The following is a 14,735-nucleotide window of genomic DNA, read 5'->3' on the forward strand; positions in this document are numbered from 1 at the left end:
CGCGGGAGATGGGGAAATGGAGCCGGGGCTGCGCTCACCCGCACGGCGGCCCGGGAAAAGGCTCCGCGCAAACGRGCTCATGAGCGACTGCTCTCCCCGTCCCCCCTCGCCCGGGCCCTTGGCGATCCCTGTCCCCGGTCACCTTCAGCGACACCCTTGCTCAAGCTTTTCTCTGCACCGGCTCGGTTCCTGGACCTGCTGGTGGCATGTGGCCCTGTGAGCCCTCGGGCTGGCGCAGCCCAGGGGACACCGGCCTTGGGGTGGCCGTGATAAGGCAGGAATCTTCTCGCTTTGGGGTATTTTTTTTGTGGTTTTTTTTGGGTCCGTCATCCTTCTGAGGCATTTTGGGCTGGGAACTAGCTGCCCCGTCTGGGCTCGGGGAGGTGGCCTGGAGYGGCTCTGCCCGAGGGCTCCCCTTTGCCCGCCATGGAGCAGCCAGGACACAGCCGAAGGCGCAGGAAGCCTTGGAGGTTCATCGGAGCCAGCTTTTCCTTCCGCGGTGCCGACCCGCAGGGCCTGACAGGGCTAAACCCATCGCGAAAGCAACCAAAGGGCCAGCCTGCCCTCTGCCAGGTGCCCTCCCTCCCGGCGCGTCGGTCGCCTTATTGGGCTCCTCCGAAGGAGGAGGAACCGTTGGACTTTCTTCTGCCCCAGTGAGGGTTAAACCATCAGCTGGCAGCACTTATGAGCCAGGTTACAAAGGTAAAGCAAATCCACGTGTCGTCCCACACCAGCAAAACAGAGCAAACAAGACCCCCGAATCCGCACAGCCGCCTCGGGAGGCTGTTGCATGGAGGAACAGGGTTGTCCGCCCGCCCCGGCGTCGCTACCTCTGCGCCCGCGGTCTGCTTGGACTGGTGCTTTTGTGTCGCTCTTCACCTCATCAGCTAAAGCTCCCAGGTGCCTAGCGGCTTCCGAAAAGACTTGATGAAATGAGCTTATGCGGGGGAGAATCCTCAGTGCGCATCCGCCCGCCCRTTGCCTCCCACCTCGCAGGAGCACCTGCACGGCCGCGCTCTCGGCACGTCGATGCGCCAGGACAAGGAGGGGATGCACCAGGGCCAGGGGAAGAACGAGGCCTGGAGTTTAATTCTGTTGAGAGAGGAGTTAAACAGGAGACAGCAGCACACGYGAACGAGGCTGCAAGCGTAGAAGACCCAGACGCAGCTCGTCCGGCCGCAAGTCAGGCCGTGCCGAGCGTTCAGCGCGGCTGTTTCTGCTGCGTTCTCCCCGAGCTGCACTGCAGAAGCCGCCGGCTTTTRTGGCAACGAGCCCCAAATGCAAGCAGGGCAGCAAAGGCTGTGCCGGGTGGTTTTACAGGTACCTGTGAGGCTTCAAAGCGTGTCTCAAATACCTCTGCAGGAATTTAGGGACCCTCTTTGTGCAATGGCCTCRCTGTTAATTCCCTGCAGTAGAGATGAGCTTGGATGGGAGCTGAGGGACGCTGGAGGAGATCCTTCACCCCGTTAATCCGTTCTTGCGATTCAGTTGACTTGTGGTCCCCAGCGCAGGGATGTGCCCCAAAGCGTTGGGAGCCTGGGATTCACTTGGCAGTTCGTGCCCGGCACGGGGGCACTGGGTGAGGGCGCCGGGGCTTTTCCCCGTTCCCGGCCAGAGGGTTGCTTCTCTCCCGCTGCTGAGACCTGGCTGCGACCCTCCTCTTCCCGGCCGTGCCGCGGGCCATCGCGGGCTGCGGGGAGGCTCTCAGGCTGGCTCCCGCCGTGCCTTCGCGCTCGCCCAGCCGCCGGGTGCCAGGCTCGAGGGCTGCAGCGGGAGCRCGGTGCGGAGGCTTAGGTCGACTCCGAAGCTGTTACGACAGCAGCTCTTTGCCRTTTCTCTGACACCGGCGGATGTACGTCTGTCCGCATGCAGCGGCAGCAACGAGCCTTCGCATGTCCCCCCGAACAGGAGGGCACGGGAACGTAGCGGGGTCTCGAGCAGCCCCGGCACTTTTGGGTTTCATCCTGGACGGAGGCGTTTTTAAACCCTTAGAGGCTTGTGAAGCCCAAGAAGGGCCGGCGAGAGCCAGCGAGCCGCAGGGAGCGCTGCCGGCAGCTCGGGGGCTCGAGCAGCGCTCGGATCATTCGAACGGGGTGGTCAGAGGCGCAGGCTAAGTGGTTTAATGCAGCGCTGATGTGATTTAATGAAGCCAGCGAAAGTGCTTCGGCGCAGCGCTCCCTGCGAAGGGGGGGGGGTGCCRGCTACGCGAGGGAGGACGGCTTGGCCGCCGTCGGCTTGGCCGCCGGAGCGCTCCTCTTCCGATGCCTCCTTCGGCAGGGAGTCGCCGACGCTCTGCCTGGCCAGCGCCGYGGGGGGCTGCGAGCGCRCGGCGCCGCAGGCTCTGAAGCCGCRGCATGTCCCGCGCCCTCCTTGCTGCGCGGGGCTCTACGGCACCGGGTCCGCGCGGCGCCGCGCCGCCGACGGGGGACAGCGGGGCGCTTGCGAGCCCGTGGGGTCGGCGGGCTCCGGGCTGAGTCCTCGGGGGCCCTCCTGTGCCCTGCGGAAGCGAGGCGACCCAGGCCCCGGGTGAAAATCTGCCTTGGCAAAAAGTGCCTCGGACCCTGGGATCTTTGCGAAGCCGAGGGGTGAGTTCAAAGCGCTGGGGGGCTCTGGGTGATGCCCAGCGTGCGGGGGGGAGTGGGAGACATGGCTTATTCCTGCTCACTGCTGGGTCTCCGTATGCCCTCCGCGAACCTCAGCTTTCTGCCCTGTAACAGGCACCTTCCTGATATGGCAGCTTGATGGCAGGATTTCAGGAAATTTGTGCGCGGCTTTGGACCCACCCTTGTTGCCTTCTGTGCACTGTTTGGATTCCTTTGCTCTTTGCATGGATTCGCTCTTGGTGTCAGTCCCAGGCAGAGCCTCCATGCCAGATCCTCGTCTGCAAGGTGGTTGTTTCCTGCGACGGAGGAAAAAAAAAAAAGAAATCGCGTTGGCTCTGCGATGTCTGAATGCATCGGCTCAGGCTCCTGGTGTAACCTTCACCGTCCCGCACGCGGGAGCAATGCTCTGCCCCTTTCGCGTGCCGCTCTCCCAGCAGATGACACTGCAGGGAGACTTCCCCCAGCCCCGGATCAGTGCCGCGTCCCCTCTGCCACCCCGGCAGGGGAAGATGCTGAGGGCCRTGGACTGAGCGCCGGTGCTGCGGGGACCCACCGCAGCCAGCTGGGGTGGAGGGCTTGAGCCTGGCTGACCTCGGGGTGCAGGAGATGGGGCGCRTGCTCTGCGGGGGTGTCCCTCTGCTTCCCTGGGGACGGGCGACTGGAGCGTGTTCCTGAGCAGAGCTGTCTTGCGCCACGCTCTCCGGGCAGCCTCAGCTCTCGGCGGGGCTGGGACTGGGGCTGTGCCGCCCGGAGTGGCAGCCGGCGTCTGGGTGCACCCCTCTGCCCAGGCCCTCGAGCCACRTGAGCCCACCCGTGCGCCCGTCCCTGCTGGGCCGTGTGGCCCTTGCGGGGACACGCTGGGGTTTGGCAGAAGCGACTGGGCTCTCCCTGTTCAGGCTGGGACTGTGGGGCTCACCYGGATGGGGGAAAGAGTCGGGTTTTTGCTCGGGGCCGGGCCAGGCTGGAACGGGAACGCAGTAGGACCTGCTCTAACCCGTGGCCTGATGGCAGCTCTTCCCCTCCGAACGCTCCTCCAAGCCCGGCCGCCCTGGTGTGGATGACGGGACACGCTCCTTCCTTCCCCTTTTCCACCCCTCTGCTTTTTTACTGGCGCAGAACTGTCGGGATTATTTATGATCCAGACATCATCTTCATTAGCTTCCAGCTCCTCGACCCAGCGGGATCCCCCGGCAGAGGCAGGTGCCCTGGGCTAAAGTCTGTCTGGAGGCAACAGCCAGCTGCCTGGCTTGGGCAAAACTTGAGCTGTGTTCCCCAGGGAGAAGCCGGGGCGAACGGTGGCCGTTGCGCAGCCAGCTGCTGGCAGACGGCCGTGGCGGTGGCTCCGCGCAGCACCGTGGTCTCACTCCATAGCCATTAGGGCAATTTGCCCGTCTAAGTCAATTAAGCGTAATACCAGGAGGAGACAGATTCGACCAAAGCAGCTGGGGCCCGGCTCTGGCGTGGACCGCAAGGGTGGATGCCGCCGGGCGGCGGGGCCTAGCGGCGCGCGCTGGCAGGGCGGCTTCGTGCGCGGCGGCGTCCCTCGCCTCCGCCAAGGGCGAGACGCGCTGGGGCTTTAACCCGCCGCTCCCCGCTCGGCCCACGGCCGGGGTGGTCGGGGCGCCGCGGGGAGGCTGCTGCGGCCCCGGGGAGAAGCCGATGCGCAGGAGAGGCAGATGCTCTGCTCGAGGAGGAGGAGAGGGTGGGTGCCGCGTGCGCGTGGACCTGGGTTTGCGTGTGTGGGCGGTGTCGGGAGATGGCACCTGGCTCTCCCGGGAGAGGGGAAGGGGAGCGTCATGGTGCAGAGGGGCCGCATGTCCCGTTTGCTTGGGACAGCAGCGTTGCTGGGGGGAAAGTATATCCTCTGGTGTGTTTTTTCCTCCCTTTAAATCCTGTCCCTGCTTGTTTGGTGAGAGCTGCTGGGGTCGGGGACTGTAGTGCAGAGGTGGGTGCAAAGTGCGGCGCGGAAAGTAGTATGGAAAAAAACAGCCCCAGACCTGCAGCAGAGTTTCATTTCGTAGGAACCACTAAAATTGGTGTGTGGCTCGACGTTGCTCAGGGGCAGCACCGGGCAGGAGAAGGGGAGCTGGGAAAGCGACCGCAAAGGGCTTCCATGTGATGCATAGATCTTCCTCAAGGCAGAGCGGTCGTCCACTTTTATCAGCAGGTAATAGTGCCTCCAGGGGACGCGAGCAGAGCCGCAAATAGACGGACGGGCACAAGGGAGCGGTGTCTGGGGAGAGGCTGGGGCGTCTACAGCTACCGTTTGACACGGACATTAATAACGGCAGAAGCAGCGGCTGGCTGCTGCGCTAGCATCCACCGAGCTGCGGCGGTGGGCGCGCGTAGGGCACGGCGCCGGCGGACCTGCGGAGCTGCTGCTCGCTCGACCTCCGCCGCTGGGGTTCAACTGAGCGGCCGGTTTCGGTACGTGTTTCGTTGGGAGTTTGGAGCCCGCGGTCTGTGCCGGCAGGATCCAGCAGCAAGGTCGGAGCGTCGAGGAAGCAGCGTGGAGCGGTCGGGAGCGCCGAGGTCCTCTCAAATCAGCGGTGCCTGCCCCGTTTCCAGCGCTGGTCCTCTCTGGAGCCCTGCGCTGGGCTTGTCCTCGCTCTCTGCTTGAGAGTCCCTTCCGCTGCCGTCCGGCTTTGTAACCCGTCGGGCTCCTTTCAGAGGGTTAGTAGCAAGCAGCTGGAGCAGCCGGGGGGGATGCGGGGGCGTTCGCGGCGCCGGGGGCTTTCTGTAGTTCCCTTGCAAATTCTGGCCCCGTGTGGCCGGGCCGTCTGCCCACTCGGGCTGGCGCTCACTGTGCCGCGAGCCGCGTTGCAGCGTGCCGCGGGCTTGCTGCTTTTCTAGCCGTCCGTAAACCCTCCTTTTGTGCAACGCGGGGACTGAGGACGAGCCAGCAAATTCAAGCCAGAGGGGTGCGTGCGCTCGTAGCCGCAGCGGGGAGCGAGGGGGCCGGCATGGGACTGCCTGGGGTCCTCCCGCAGGAGGACCGGAGCTGGGATGAAGGAGGAGGCTGTGGTTTGGGGAAAGCAGCTCGGTGCCGTGGCTGCAGCAACTATATAGTAACTCCAGCTGCTTTTTGGCTTGGCTGTAGTCCGGGGCGTGGGGATGGGTTTGTCCCAGGATGCTCTCCGAAGGCTGACCCCAAAACTGTGCGGCGCCGTCAAGCATCCCATGAGAACCAGCCACCCGCCCGCGCGCTGCAGCCCCYGCCGGGTGCCCGGGGAGGTGGCACCCGCCGCGGAGAAGGGGCGAATTCCCGCAGGCGCCTGGTTTCCAAGGCTGCGTCTCAGCGACGCGGTGCCGGGCGCAGCTGGGCCCTTTGCGGTCCTGCGAGGGGGCAGGACGGCTTCTCTTAGAGCCGAACAGGACGCTGGCACCGTCCCGTTCCTGCGCTGCGCTCACCCTGCGGGGGGCTGGTTCCTGGCCCTCGCAGCCTCGCTGGAGGGGGATTAAACCCAAAGGGCAAAAAAGCCAAAATCAGCAGTGCAGGGGGACGATTAACCCGGCGGCGGCTGTCGGAAATGTGCTAAGACCCGGCTGCGGGGCGGCACATCACCTGCACCGTCCTTCCCGGCCACGCCGGCACGGCCTCACCGCGGGCTCCCCGACACCCGTGGGAGCACCGGCGGCTCCGGGCACCTTTGCCACTGCCGTTTGGCCTGGGCACTGGCTGCRGGGAAAGCTGTTACCCTCTGTTAAGTGAAAGTGCCCGTTTACCTCTCCCTTGCGGACGGCGGAGCCGCTGCGGGGAGCGGCGCAGAGCACGGCCGCTGCGGCGGCGGGGCCGGGCGATACCCTGCCGAGGCCRGATTTCCAGAGCAATCAGTTGGGGATGACAGTAACAGGGTAATGGGATTATCGCAGGCTGCTGACATGGGATCATTTCCTCCTGCCGAGGACTTTGTCTCCTTCCAGGGCTCTGAGACGTTTCAAGCCCAGCGGGTTTCGGTAGGTACGAACGGTCGCACCGCCGTCGGCGTGCACGTGCCCCCCTCACCCGCCCTGCCTCAGCCCGGTGTTGGATCCTGCTCTTTGGGATTATCCGTCAGGGCTTGCTTTTGCTGTTGCACTAATTGCTCGTTATCAATTATTCATCGATTCGGTAATGAAGCAGGGAGCTGGTACGAAGCCCTGCTGCGCAGTGGGACCTTGGCRTCCGTCCGGCCCTGCGCAGAGCGGGGCTCCCTCTCCGGCTGCGTCGGAGCAAGCTCCTCCGCTCGATCCCTTTGCCTTGAGCGCTGGTGGGAGCAATGGTGCCAAAGGGGCCGTATCCTGCTGCGGGGCCAACACTGGTGCACAGGGGCCCGGGTAGCCCCCGTCACGCTCAGCCCTTTGCGGGCAGCGCTGGGCACGCGAGGGGCTGCAGCACGAGGACGGAGAGGAGCAGAGCTGCCCAAGGGTGATGCTGCTCATGAGCGGTTGCAACATGACTCAGAGGAAAATTTTCTCAAGTTTCCATAGTTCTGCTTTGACTTTCTGGCTTTGTTTTCTTCCTCTCAGCCCCGTGGTGTGTGCGTTAGATACTGCTTTCTGTCATCATGTGTTTAATCTGTTTTTAATGGTTGCTTATTAAGTTTCAATGTGCTCGTCATTAATTGGTTTCGTAGCGTTTCACGGGGCCATTTACAGGTTTCTGGTTCAATGGATCTGGGCACAGTTTGGCCCATGTTAAAAAACCCAAAATAGTAATTTTTTTCTCTCCCACTCTGGGAAAAACCTACTTTGGAAACATTGGTGTTTCCCTGGGTGATGTACACTCTATTTTCCCGGCATCCCGCTGAAGTGCTGTCTGCATGGGGAGGGATGTGCCCTTCATACCGGTGCAGCACTGCCGGAGCCAGAGCCTCTCTCTGTCCTCATCTGCTGACCGTGTCCTCCCCAATTTCCCCCTGGAGAGGACTTGGTCTCATTCCCATGCAGCTAACCCCTTTTTGGAGTGGGTGAGGAAGGAGCATCTTTGAGCAAAGGTAGATTTGAGAGGAGCAGGAGTTGGCGAGGTTCCTCCGTGGGACTAATGATGGATGTGCCTGGCCTCGGCTATCAAGTTCAGCCTGAAGATGGCAAATGAGAGCAGCTTCTCTAGCAATATCTCAGGAGAGCCATTAACTCCAGTCTCTGCCTTCCTGCCGCRGCGCTGAGGAGGCTCTGTGATGAGCGGCCGTCCCAGGAGAGCAGGCTGAGGCTGGCTGCGAGGCGCCTGGCCAGGAGCTGGGGCGACATGTCCTTCTGCAGGCACTTGGAGTTGAAGGGAGCTGGGTCTCGTACGCTGAAGCCGGCTCCGGGACTGGGCGTCTTTCCAGCTCCCCCTCACCGAGGCGGGTGGGCGCGCAATCTGTGCAGCATGTCCTTTGCTCTCGTGCTCGGCTCCCATGTCCGACAGTGTGTTATCTGCAGGGATTTTGCTGCTTTCCAGAATTCCTGATTTTGGCTGAAGAGTCCCCTGAGTGCAGGGTGCTGCAATTCTCCTAAGCATATTTAGTCTCCTCTTCACCAGCATCTTTGCAAGAGAAAAATCGGAGCTGCAAAGCCTGCGCGTCCACATCAGAAGCCAGGAAAGACTGAATTCAGTTTTCTTGTGTCCAAGCTATACTTTTGAGCCACAGCGTCTCCGTGAACAGGACCATTAGGAGCATAGCTTTTGAAATCAGAAGCTGAGAGCCTCAAATAATCCTGAAATAATCCCTGACCTCCCAGAACTGTGGATTTAAGGGGGCTGTCAAATGCCGTGGCACTTGCAATAGCATGTGAGAGCTGGTCACTCAGGGAAAGGCTGGCTTCTGTCACAGCCATACTGTAGCTGTGGCCAGCGTTTTCCCAGCCTGAAGTCCCAAGCTGCAGGCCACCAGAAAGGGCACATCATCTAAAGAAACGCTGGAGAAATTGGGGCTGCACTAACAAACCCACATTTGTTCGCTGAAATTCGCTCTGCTGGCGTCAGAGCAGCAGCAACTGGGGAAAATTGATCAAATTACAGACCGAAGAGCAGAGGATTTGCAGTAGTTCTCTCCTGTCTTGATTTCAGGAGAGCCTTTGATGCAGTGGATGATGCCTTCCCCGAAGGGAGAGGGAGTCTGAACCAGGAGGACGTGCAGAGTCAGGGCAAAATCCTGGGGCTAGTGCAGGGTTGGGAGAGAGCATTGTCCTGCTCTCATGCCTTCAAGCGTAAAGCCAGAGGGACTCCACTGAGGCAAATTGGGCTAAATCAGGCTTGGATTGACTCACTAGCCTTCCCAGCTCCTCTGCATGGCCAGCTGGAGAAGACTGAGTGCAACAGAGACCATGATAGCCGCGGCAGCGTCTCTGCAGGAGAGGAGCGCASCCTGCACCTCCCCTTGCACACCCACCGCTGAGACCCTGCAGCAGCGTGTCTGTCCTCTGAGCAGATGCTTGGAGACTTCAGGGAGAGGCAAAGATGTGAGAGCAAGTCCAGAGCTCCCTGCCCTTGTGCTGATCTCACAGCACGCGTCCTGCTTCCCTAAAACTGCTCGTGAAAGCCATGCTGGGGCTCGGAGGCGGCTTTTCTTTTACTTTCTCTTCCCCTTCTTGGGGTGTGCTGCCTTGGCCGCTTGGAGATGTGCTTTTACCTTCAGGGATGATGCAGGAGAACCTCTAGACCTTATGGGTCAGGACAGGGAGACCCAGGACAGGGTGCTGTAGAGAGGGGACACCCAGTCGGAGTGACTCTAGGTCCTGGTCCTCGGCTTTGGGCTGCCCTGGCGGTGGGTCATGGCTAGGGGGTGCTCCAGGGGCACATCCCCAGGGGAGCTGAGAGCAGGATACTGTGCCTCYGGGCGGCTTTCCAAGCAAGGTCACCTTTGGCTTTGTGCCGATGAAGTCCCCAGTGCCTCCAGCCGCACTCTGGGCTCCTTAGCCAGCCGTGACCGTGTTACTGCCGTTTCTCTTCCCTGTTTTTCCCCCACCAGCAGATGAAGGTTAGCAGAGTTCAGCCACAGCCCTTTCTGCGAGGACGGGATTTCGCAGTCCCGGCAATGTTTTAAGCCTGAGATGGAAACCTTGCTCGGCGTGGAGGCTCCTGCTCATATCCTCTGCGCTGCTGAAGAGCAGCAGGTTCTCTGATTGAATTAGCGCGGGGATTTAATTTAATCCAAAAATGTCTCTCATTTTAAAGGAGCCTGTTCATTTCCTTCGAGGGCCTTATCTGATGTGGGCAACCAACAATATTAAGCAGAAGGACAGGACAGATAGGCAGCTGTCAGGGAGGGGCAAGGGCTTTGCAGGGAGGCAACTGAAGGCTGTGTGGGTTTTTCCTATAATTATTTCATGAAATAATGCTGACAACGACTGCAAGATAAATAACACATAAGTAGAATCAATAAAACACACACTGGGGCAAATCGCATCATTGCATGGCAAGTCTGGAAGCATACCTTTTTTACAAGAAATTACCGGGGCAGTGAAAGAGCTTCAAGGACAGGGGCTACGCCRCCGAGCATCGCGTTGTGCCTCCCACCAAAGGCAGTGGTGGTGGGAGCTGGGGTGGATGTCAAGGTGGGGCTGAGGCCCCGGCAGGCTCTGGATGTCGCTCCCTGGTTGTCGGCCCAGAAGAGGCACGTTGCTACGTGGCCACAGGAGAATTTTAACCTTCAGACTTGCTGGGGCAGAAGTTAAGGTGATGCTAAACTGCTGGCTGCGGCAAGGCAGCGCGACTGTCTTGCAAAGCCGTGGCTTGCAGGGGCGCACGGGGCCGACGCTGAGCGCACCGGGCGTGTGCACGTGGGGTGTGCGGAGATCACGGCACAGGCCAGTGTGGGCAAGCTCCTTYCCATGCTGCCCAGGAGGTGACCCACCAGCCGTGGGTCACAGAGCAGGCGATGCCTCTCCAGCTGGCCCTGGCAGCCGAACGCAAGCGGCTTTTTGGAAATCCGGCCTGCTTTTTGGAAGTGCAGGGCTTGGTAGCTCAGGCAGGGGTCTGGGGGTGCTGCTGGGTGCAAAGCGATCTCTGCAGCATCCCCCTGTGCAGGGTGGCTGGTGTCCAAGCCTGGGCTCAAACACCGCCGGGGTATTTCCTGGGAATGACAGTAATTAGGGCAGCGTGAAATATGTTTGTAATTCCTGTGTAATCCAGCAGTAGGTTATAATCCACGCGAACTGGCTCTGCAGGGGGAGGAAGCGTTTAGCAGCGGGTTTGCCGTCTCCAAGAGGAGAGGGAAGCTGCCGCTGATTCCCTGGGGCTGGCAGGGCTTTGCTCTCGCTAACCGTGACTGTTAGGGGGACACCAGTCTCCATCGGGTCCTTGGTACCTCTCTTCCCACCCCAAGGGCCGCTGGGCAGCCTTGGCAGCACCGGGGCTGGGGCCGAGCACTCCGGCAGGGATGGGAGGGTTGGATGGACCAGTTCCCAGGGCCATGTCTCCTTCTGAAGCAGAAGAAACCCTGGTTTATACAGCAGGCTGGTGTGGTGGCCTTGTTACCGCAGCCATCGCTGGCTGGTTTCCATCAGGGTCTTGAAAGTGCTCGGACTGTAACTGGGGATAAAGTGACCTTTTTTGCTGGGACAGTGACCTGCTACCTGGACCTGGTCCTGTTGAACCCCCACCCTCGCCCTACAGGATCTGCTTAGGTGGGAAATGGGTGGAATTAGGTGGGAAATGGGAATTTCCCGGGGTGGAAGATGCAGCTCTTCTTCCTGCTTTTCCCGCTGTATCTGTGCGCTGTGTTTGTCCTTCGGGCTTGGACAGGCCTCGCGCGAGGAGCGGTTGCATTGCAGGGAGGACTGAGCCGGGGCGCGGGGGCTCCTTGCAGCCTCCCCAGCTGCTCGCGAGCGAGCACCGCAAGAGCCGAGTTTCTTTTTCRGGGCTGGCCCGGGCTCTCCCCCGCGACAGCGCAACTGTTCGTTCCGGCTGCCACGGCGAGCTGGCAGGAGCGAGCCCCCGAGGCTGAAAACGCCGAGCGCGGCCGAGAGAAGGCGGCGCGAAACCCCCGGTGGCTTTGCGGGGCCGCGGGAGCGGGGCGGCCGCGGGGAGSCCCGGGGCGCCGGGCCGGGGAGGCCGAGCCTTGGGCAACCAGCAGGCGAGCGGAGGCCGGCACTTCCCTTTTGGGTTTCAATAACGTGGTGCAGGAGGGGCAGGAGCTGCCGGACGGGTGTTTCTGGTTTTCCCTGCCTGCTCGGCTCCTCCGCAGCCTGCCCTGCCAACCGCCGGCTCCCCAGCCGGGGCCGGGAGGATCTCTGTGGGGCTGAGCCCCCGCAGCAGGTCCCGGGGGCACTAGGGAGTCAGCCAGGGTAAGGATGGTGGTACCGGCTCTTCCTTGGGCTGCYGGCTGTAGCCGAGCCCATCTGTGTTTGCTGTCTGGCTGTGCCGCTGTGCTGCGCCATCCGCCGCCGGCTCGGATTTGGATTTCCTCTGGCCTGGATTTCCTCCACAGCCGCTCACCCGTGGTGCTGCCTGCCTTTGCTGGGTGCCGCAGGGCTTCCTGGAGCCCACGTGGTCGGAGCTGGGAGGTCCCTGACCCGCTCCGGTCCCGGAGCCGCTGGCCTGCTGCTAGCTGTGGGGGTCAGTGCTCCGTGGGCCAGGGACCAGCACCGGGTGCCCTGGGAGCGACRGGCGACCTGCATCCCACCCGACGGTGGTGGGATCAGTGTCACCCGTCACCAGAGCTGCCCTGTCCCAGGAGCACCGTGGGCACTGTTAGGCATGTGTGAATTGGGGTCGGGGTGTTAGGAGTGGAGAGGCTTCCCGGCGTTTGACCGGCAAGAGATTTGGGATGCTCCTGGTTTCATYCTTTTTTCTCTTCTCTCCTCTCGCTTCCTGGCAGATGCTGGAGACGGACGCTGAGAAGCCGGGGCAGATGCCCTCAGAGGAGGGGAAGGTTGCGGTGGGCGATGCTTCTCCAGCCACAGAGGCACCAGCTCCAGCCAAGTCCAAGGAGGCTCTGGGGGCTGCACAGGGGCCTCTCCCTGCCAAAAAACTGCCGCCGGCTGCCGAGAGGGTAGAGGAGCAGCACAGCTCCATGCCGGCCTTCATCATCCCTGAGCTGCGGCTTGACAGCACCTTCAGCCAGAGTGTGGGGGGCCCAGGAGGTGGCGTCACAGATGGCGAGGATGAGGAGGATGAGGATGAGGATGAAGAGGAGGAGGAGGAGGAAGACGACAGCGATGAGCCCTACCTGGAGAGGAACGAGGCGAAGCGCAGCAGCATGATCGAGACGTCGGGCTGTCAGCCYGTCTACACGCTGAGCGTGCAGAGCTCCCTGCGGCGCCGGACCCACAGCGAGGGCAGCCTGCTGCAGGAGGCCAAGGGCCACTGCTTCACCTCCGACACCACCCTCAACTGCTCGGACAGCCAGGGCGCCAAGGGCCACTGGGCCCTGCCCTCCCCCRGGACCCTTAAGAAGGAGCTCATCAAGAATGGTGGCTCCATCCACCAGCTCRGTCTGCTTTTTTCGGGGCACAGGAAGGTACGTGAGCCAGGTGCCAGCTGCCGCGGGGCAGCCAGGGTCCTGTTTGGTCGTGGGGATGGGGGAGCATCAGGGCTTGCTACTGGGGATGGGAAGGGGTCCGGGTGGGTGGGCTGTGGCTGTCTCTCCAGTGCTGCGGCAGTTGTCCATGCTGAGGACAGGCTCTGCTCTTTGCAGCCTCCCCGTGATGATGCTCCTCTGGGTTGCGGCCTGGTGTCAAGAACCTGCTGCCAAGGAGAGATGAAGTGGGGTGAACCCAGTCCCCTGTTAAAGCCTTTAGGGTCTTGTCTGCCTTCCTGGCCGGGTGACAAAGTGTGGCCGTGCCATGCCAAGGACGCCAGCCCCTGCCCTCCTGTGGCAGCAGGGCTTGTGTCCACAGCCCCTGATAGTGGGGCTTGGAGGCTCCCCCGCCGCTGGCAGCCAGCTCTGGGGGACACGTAGGACCTCAGGCCAGTTCGCCCAGGGCTTGTGCGGTGGTGCTGTGGCTTGGCATCTCCCAGCACTGCCTCCAGACTCAGCGTGCTTGTGTCCTGCAGGGTCTCGTGGCCCCGGGGGCTGCTGCCTCTGTCTCCTGTGGCAAGGTGCGTGCCGGGTGTTTGCACGTGCAGCAAGAGCTGCTTGCAGTGTGGGGGACAGGGAAAAGTTAGACCCCAGAGAGGGGGTCCCCACCAGCCTCTTTCAGGGCTTTGATCCTTGTGAAGGCCCACCTGAGAAAAAGGWTGAGGTCAGCAGCCATTTCTGACCCCATCAAGCAGGAGGAAGCTCCTGCTGGAGGAAGAGCTGTGCGTTGGACACCCAGCAGAGCAGTGCCAAGACACGAGGGACCACGCAGTGGGGAGCTGTGCATGGGGCCATCCCGGTGCATGGGCCCGGCGGTCTGGGAGGCTCCCAGACCCTGTGCTCTGCTCCCTGTGCCCCTGCTGGAGCAGAGCTTGCCGAAAAGCCAGGTGCTCTTGAAATGCAAGAAGCGACCTGCCATCGGCAAAGACTGTGTGTGATAAGCGTGCTTTGCCCCCTTCTCCCCTGGGTGAAGCCCTGCTGGGTGTTGAGAGCGGTTGCCTGCCTCCCTCTGATGCTGGCCCAGCACCCTGCTCTGCCTCATCAAGCTCATGCTGGCTGGTTCTCTGCCAGCAGCTGCGGGTACTGCTCTGCTCGGGGCTGCGTAGCACTGCTTGGGGCAGCGCTGTGTGGCTCGGGGCCRCGTTGCACTGCCCGGGGCTGCGTTGCACTGCTCAGGGCCATGTTGCGCTGCTTGGCCCTGCATTGCACTGCCTGGRGCAGCGTTGCACGGCTCGGGACCAAATTGTGCTGCTCAGGGCCAAATCGTGCTGCTCGGGGCTGCATTGCATGCCGCTCCGCAGCAGCCGGCTCCTTGGCAGGCAGAGATGCTGGTGCAGAGCCCAGCCCCTGACGGAGCRGAGCAGCACCATGAAGGGGTTAACCCTCTCCATGCCAGGCACGTGCTGCGTCCGATGCTGTCTCCTGGAGCGCCGTTCAGGCTCGGAGCTGCCGGCTGGCTGGAGAGAGCCCACAGAAGCGGACAGGCCAGTCAGATGGGGCTGCTGCGCAGAAGGGTTGCCCAAACCCTCCCAGATCCTGCTGAGAAGGGCCTGCCTTCATGGCAGYGCTGATCTCTGTTGGATCAGCGAGTTGCTCCCTCCTGCTCGTGCTGCCTGGTGCGGATGCAAGGGAGGCGGTGGGAGGGCCT

General features: G+C 62.1%; 1 protein-coding gene across 2 annotated transcripts in view; it reads left to right on the forward strand.

Annotated features, from left to right (window-relative positions):
- The window catches only part of RGS3 (regulator of G protein signaling 3), a 97,517-nt gene that overhangs the window by 72,260 nt on the left and 10,522 nt on the right, over nucleotides 1-14,735 (forward strand). For both annotated transcript variants that reach the window (XM_026059765.1, XM_026059766.1), the window contains one exon: nucleotides 12,386-13,027. In XM_026059765.1, coding sequence (XP_025915550.1) covers nucleotides 12,386-13,027 — 642 coding nt within the window. The remainder of the gene's footprint in view (nucleotides 1-12,385; nucleotides 13,028-14,735) is intronic.

The sequence above is a fragment of the Apteryx rowi genome, unplaced genomic scaffold (genome assembly GCF_003343035.1).
Source record: "Apteryx rowi isolate R43461 unplaced genomic scaffold, aptRow1 scaffold_16, whole genome shotgun sequence".
Lineage (NCBI taxonomy): Eukaryota > Metazoa > Chordata > Aves > Apterygiformes > Apterygidae > Apteryx > Apteryx rowi.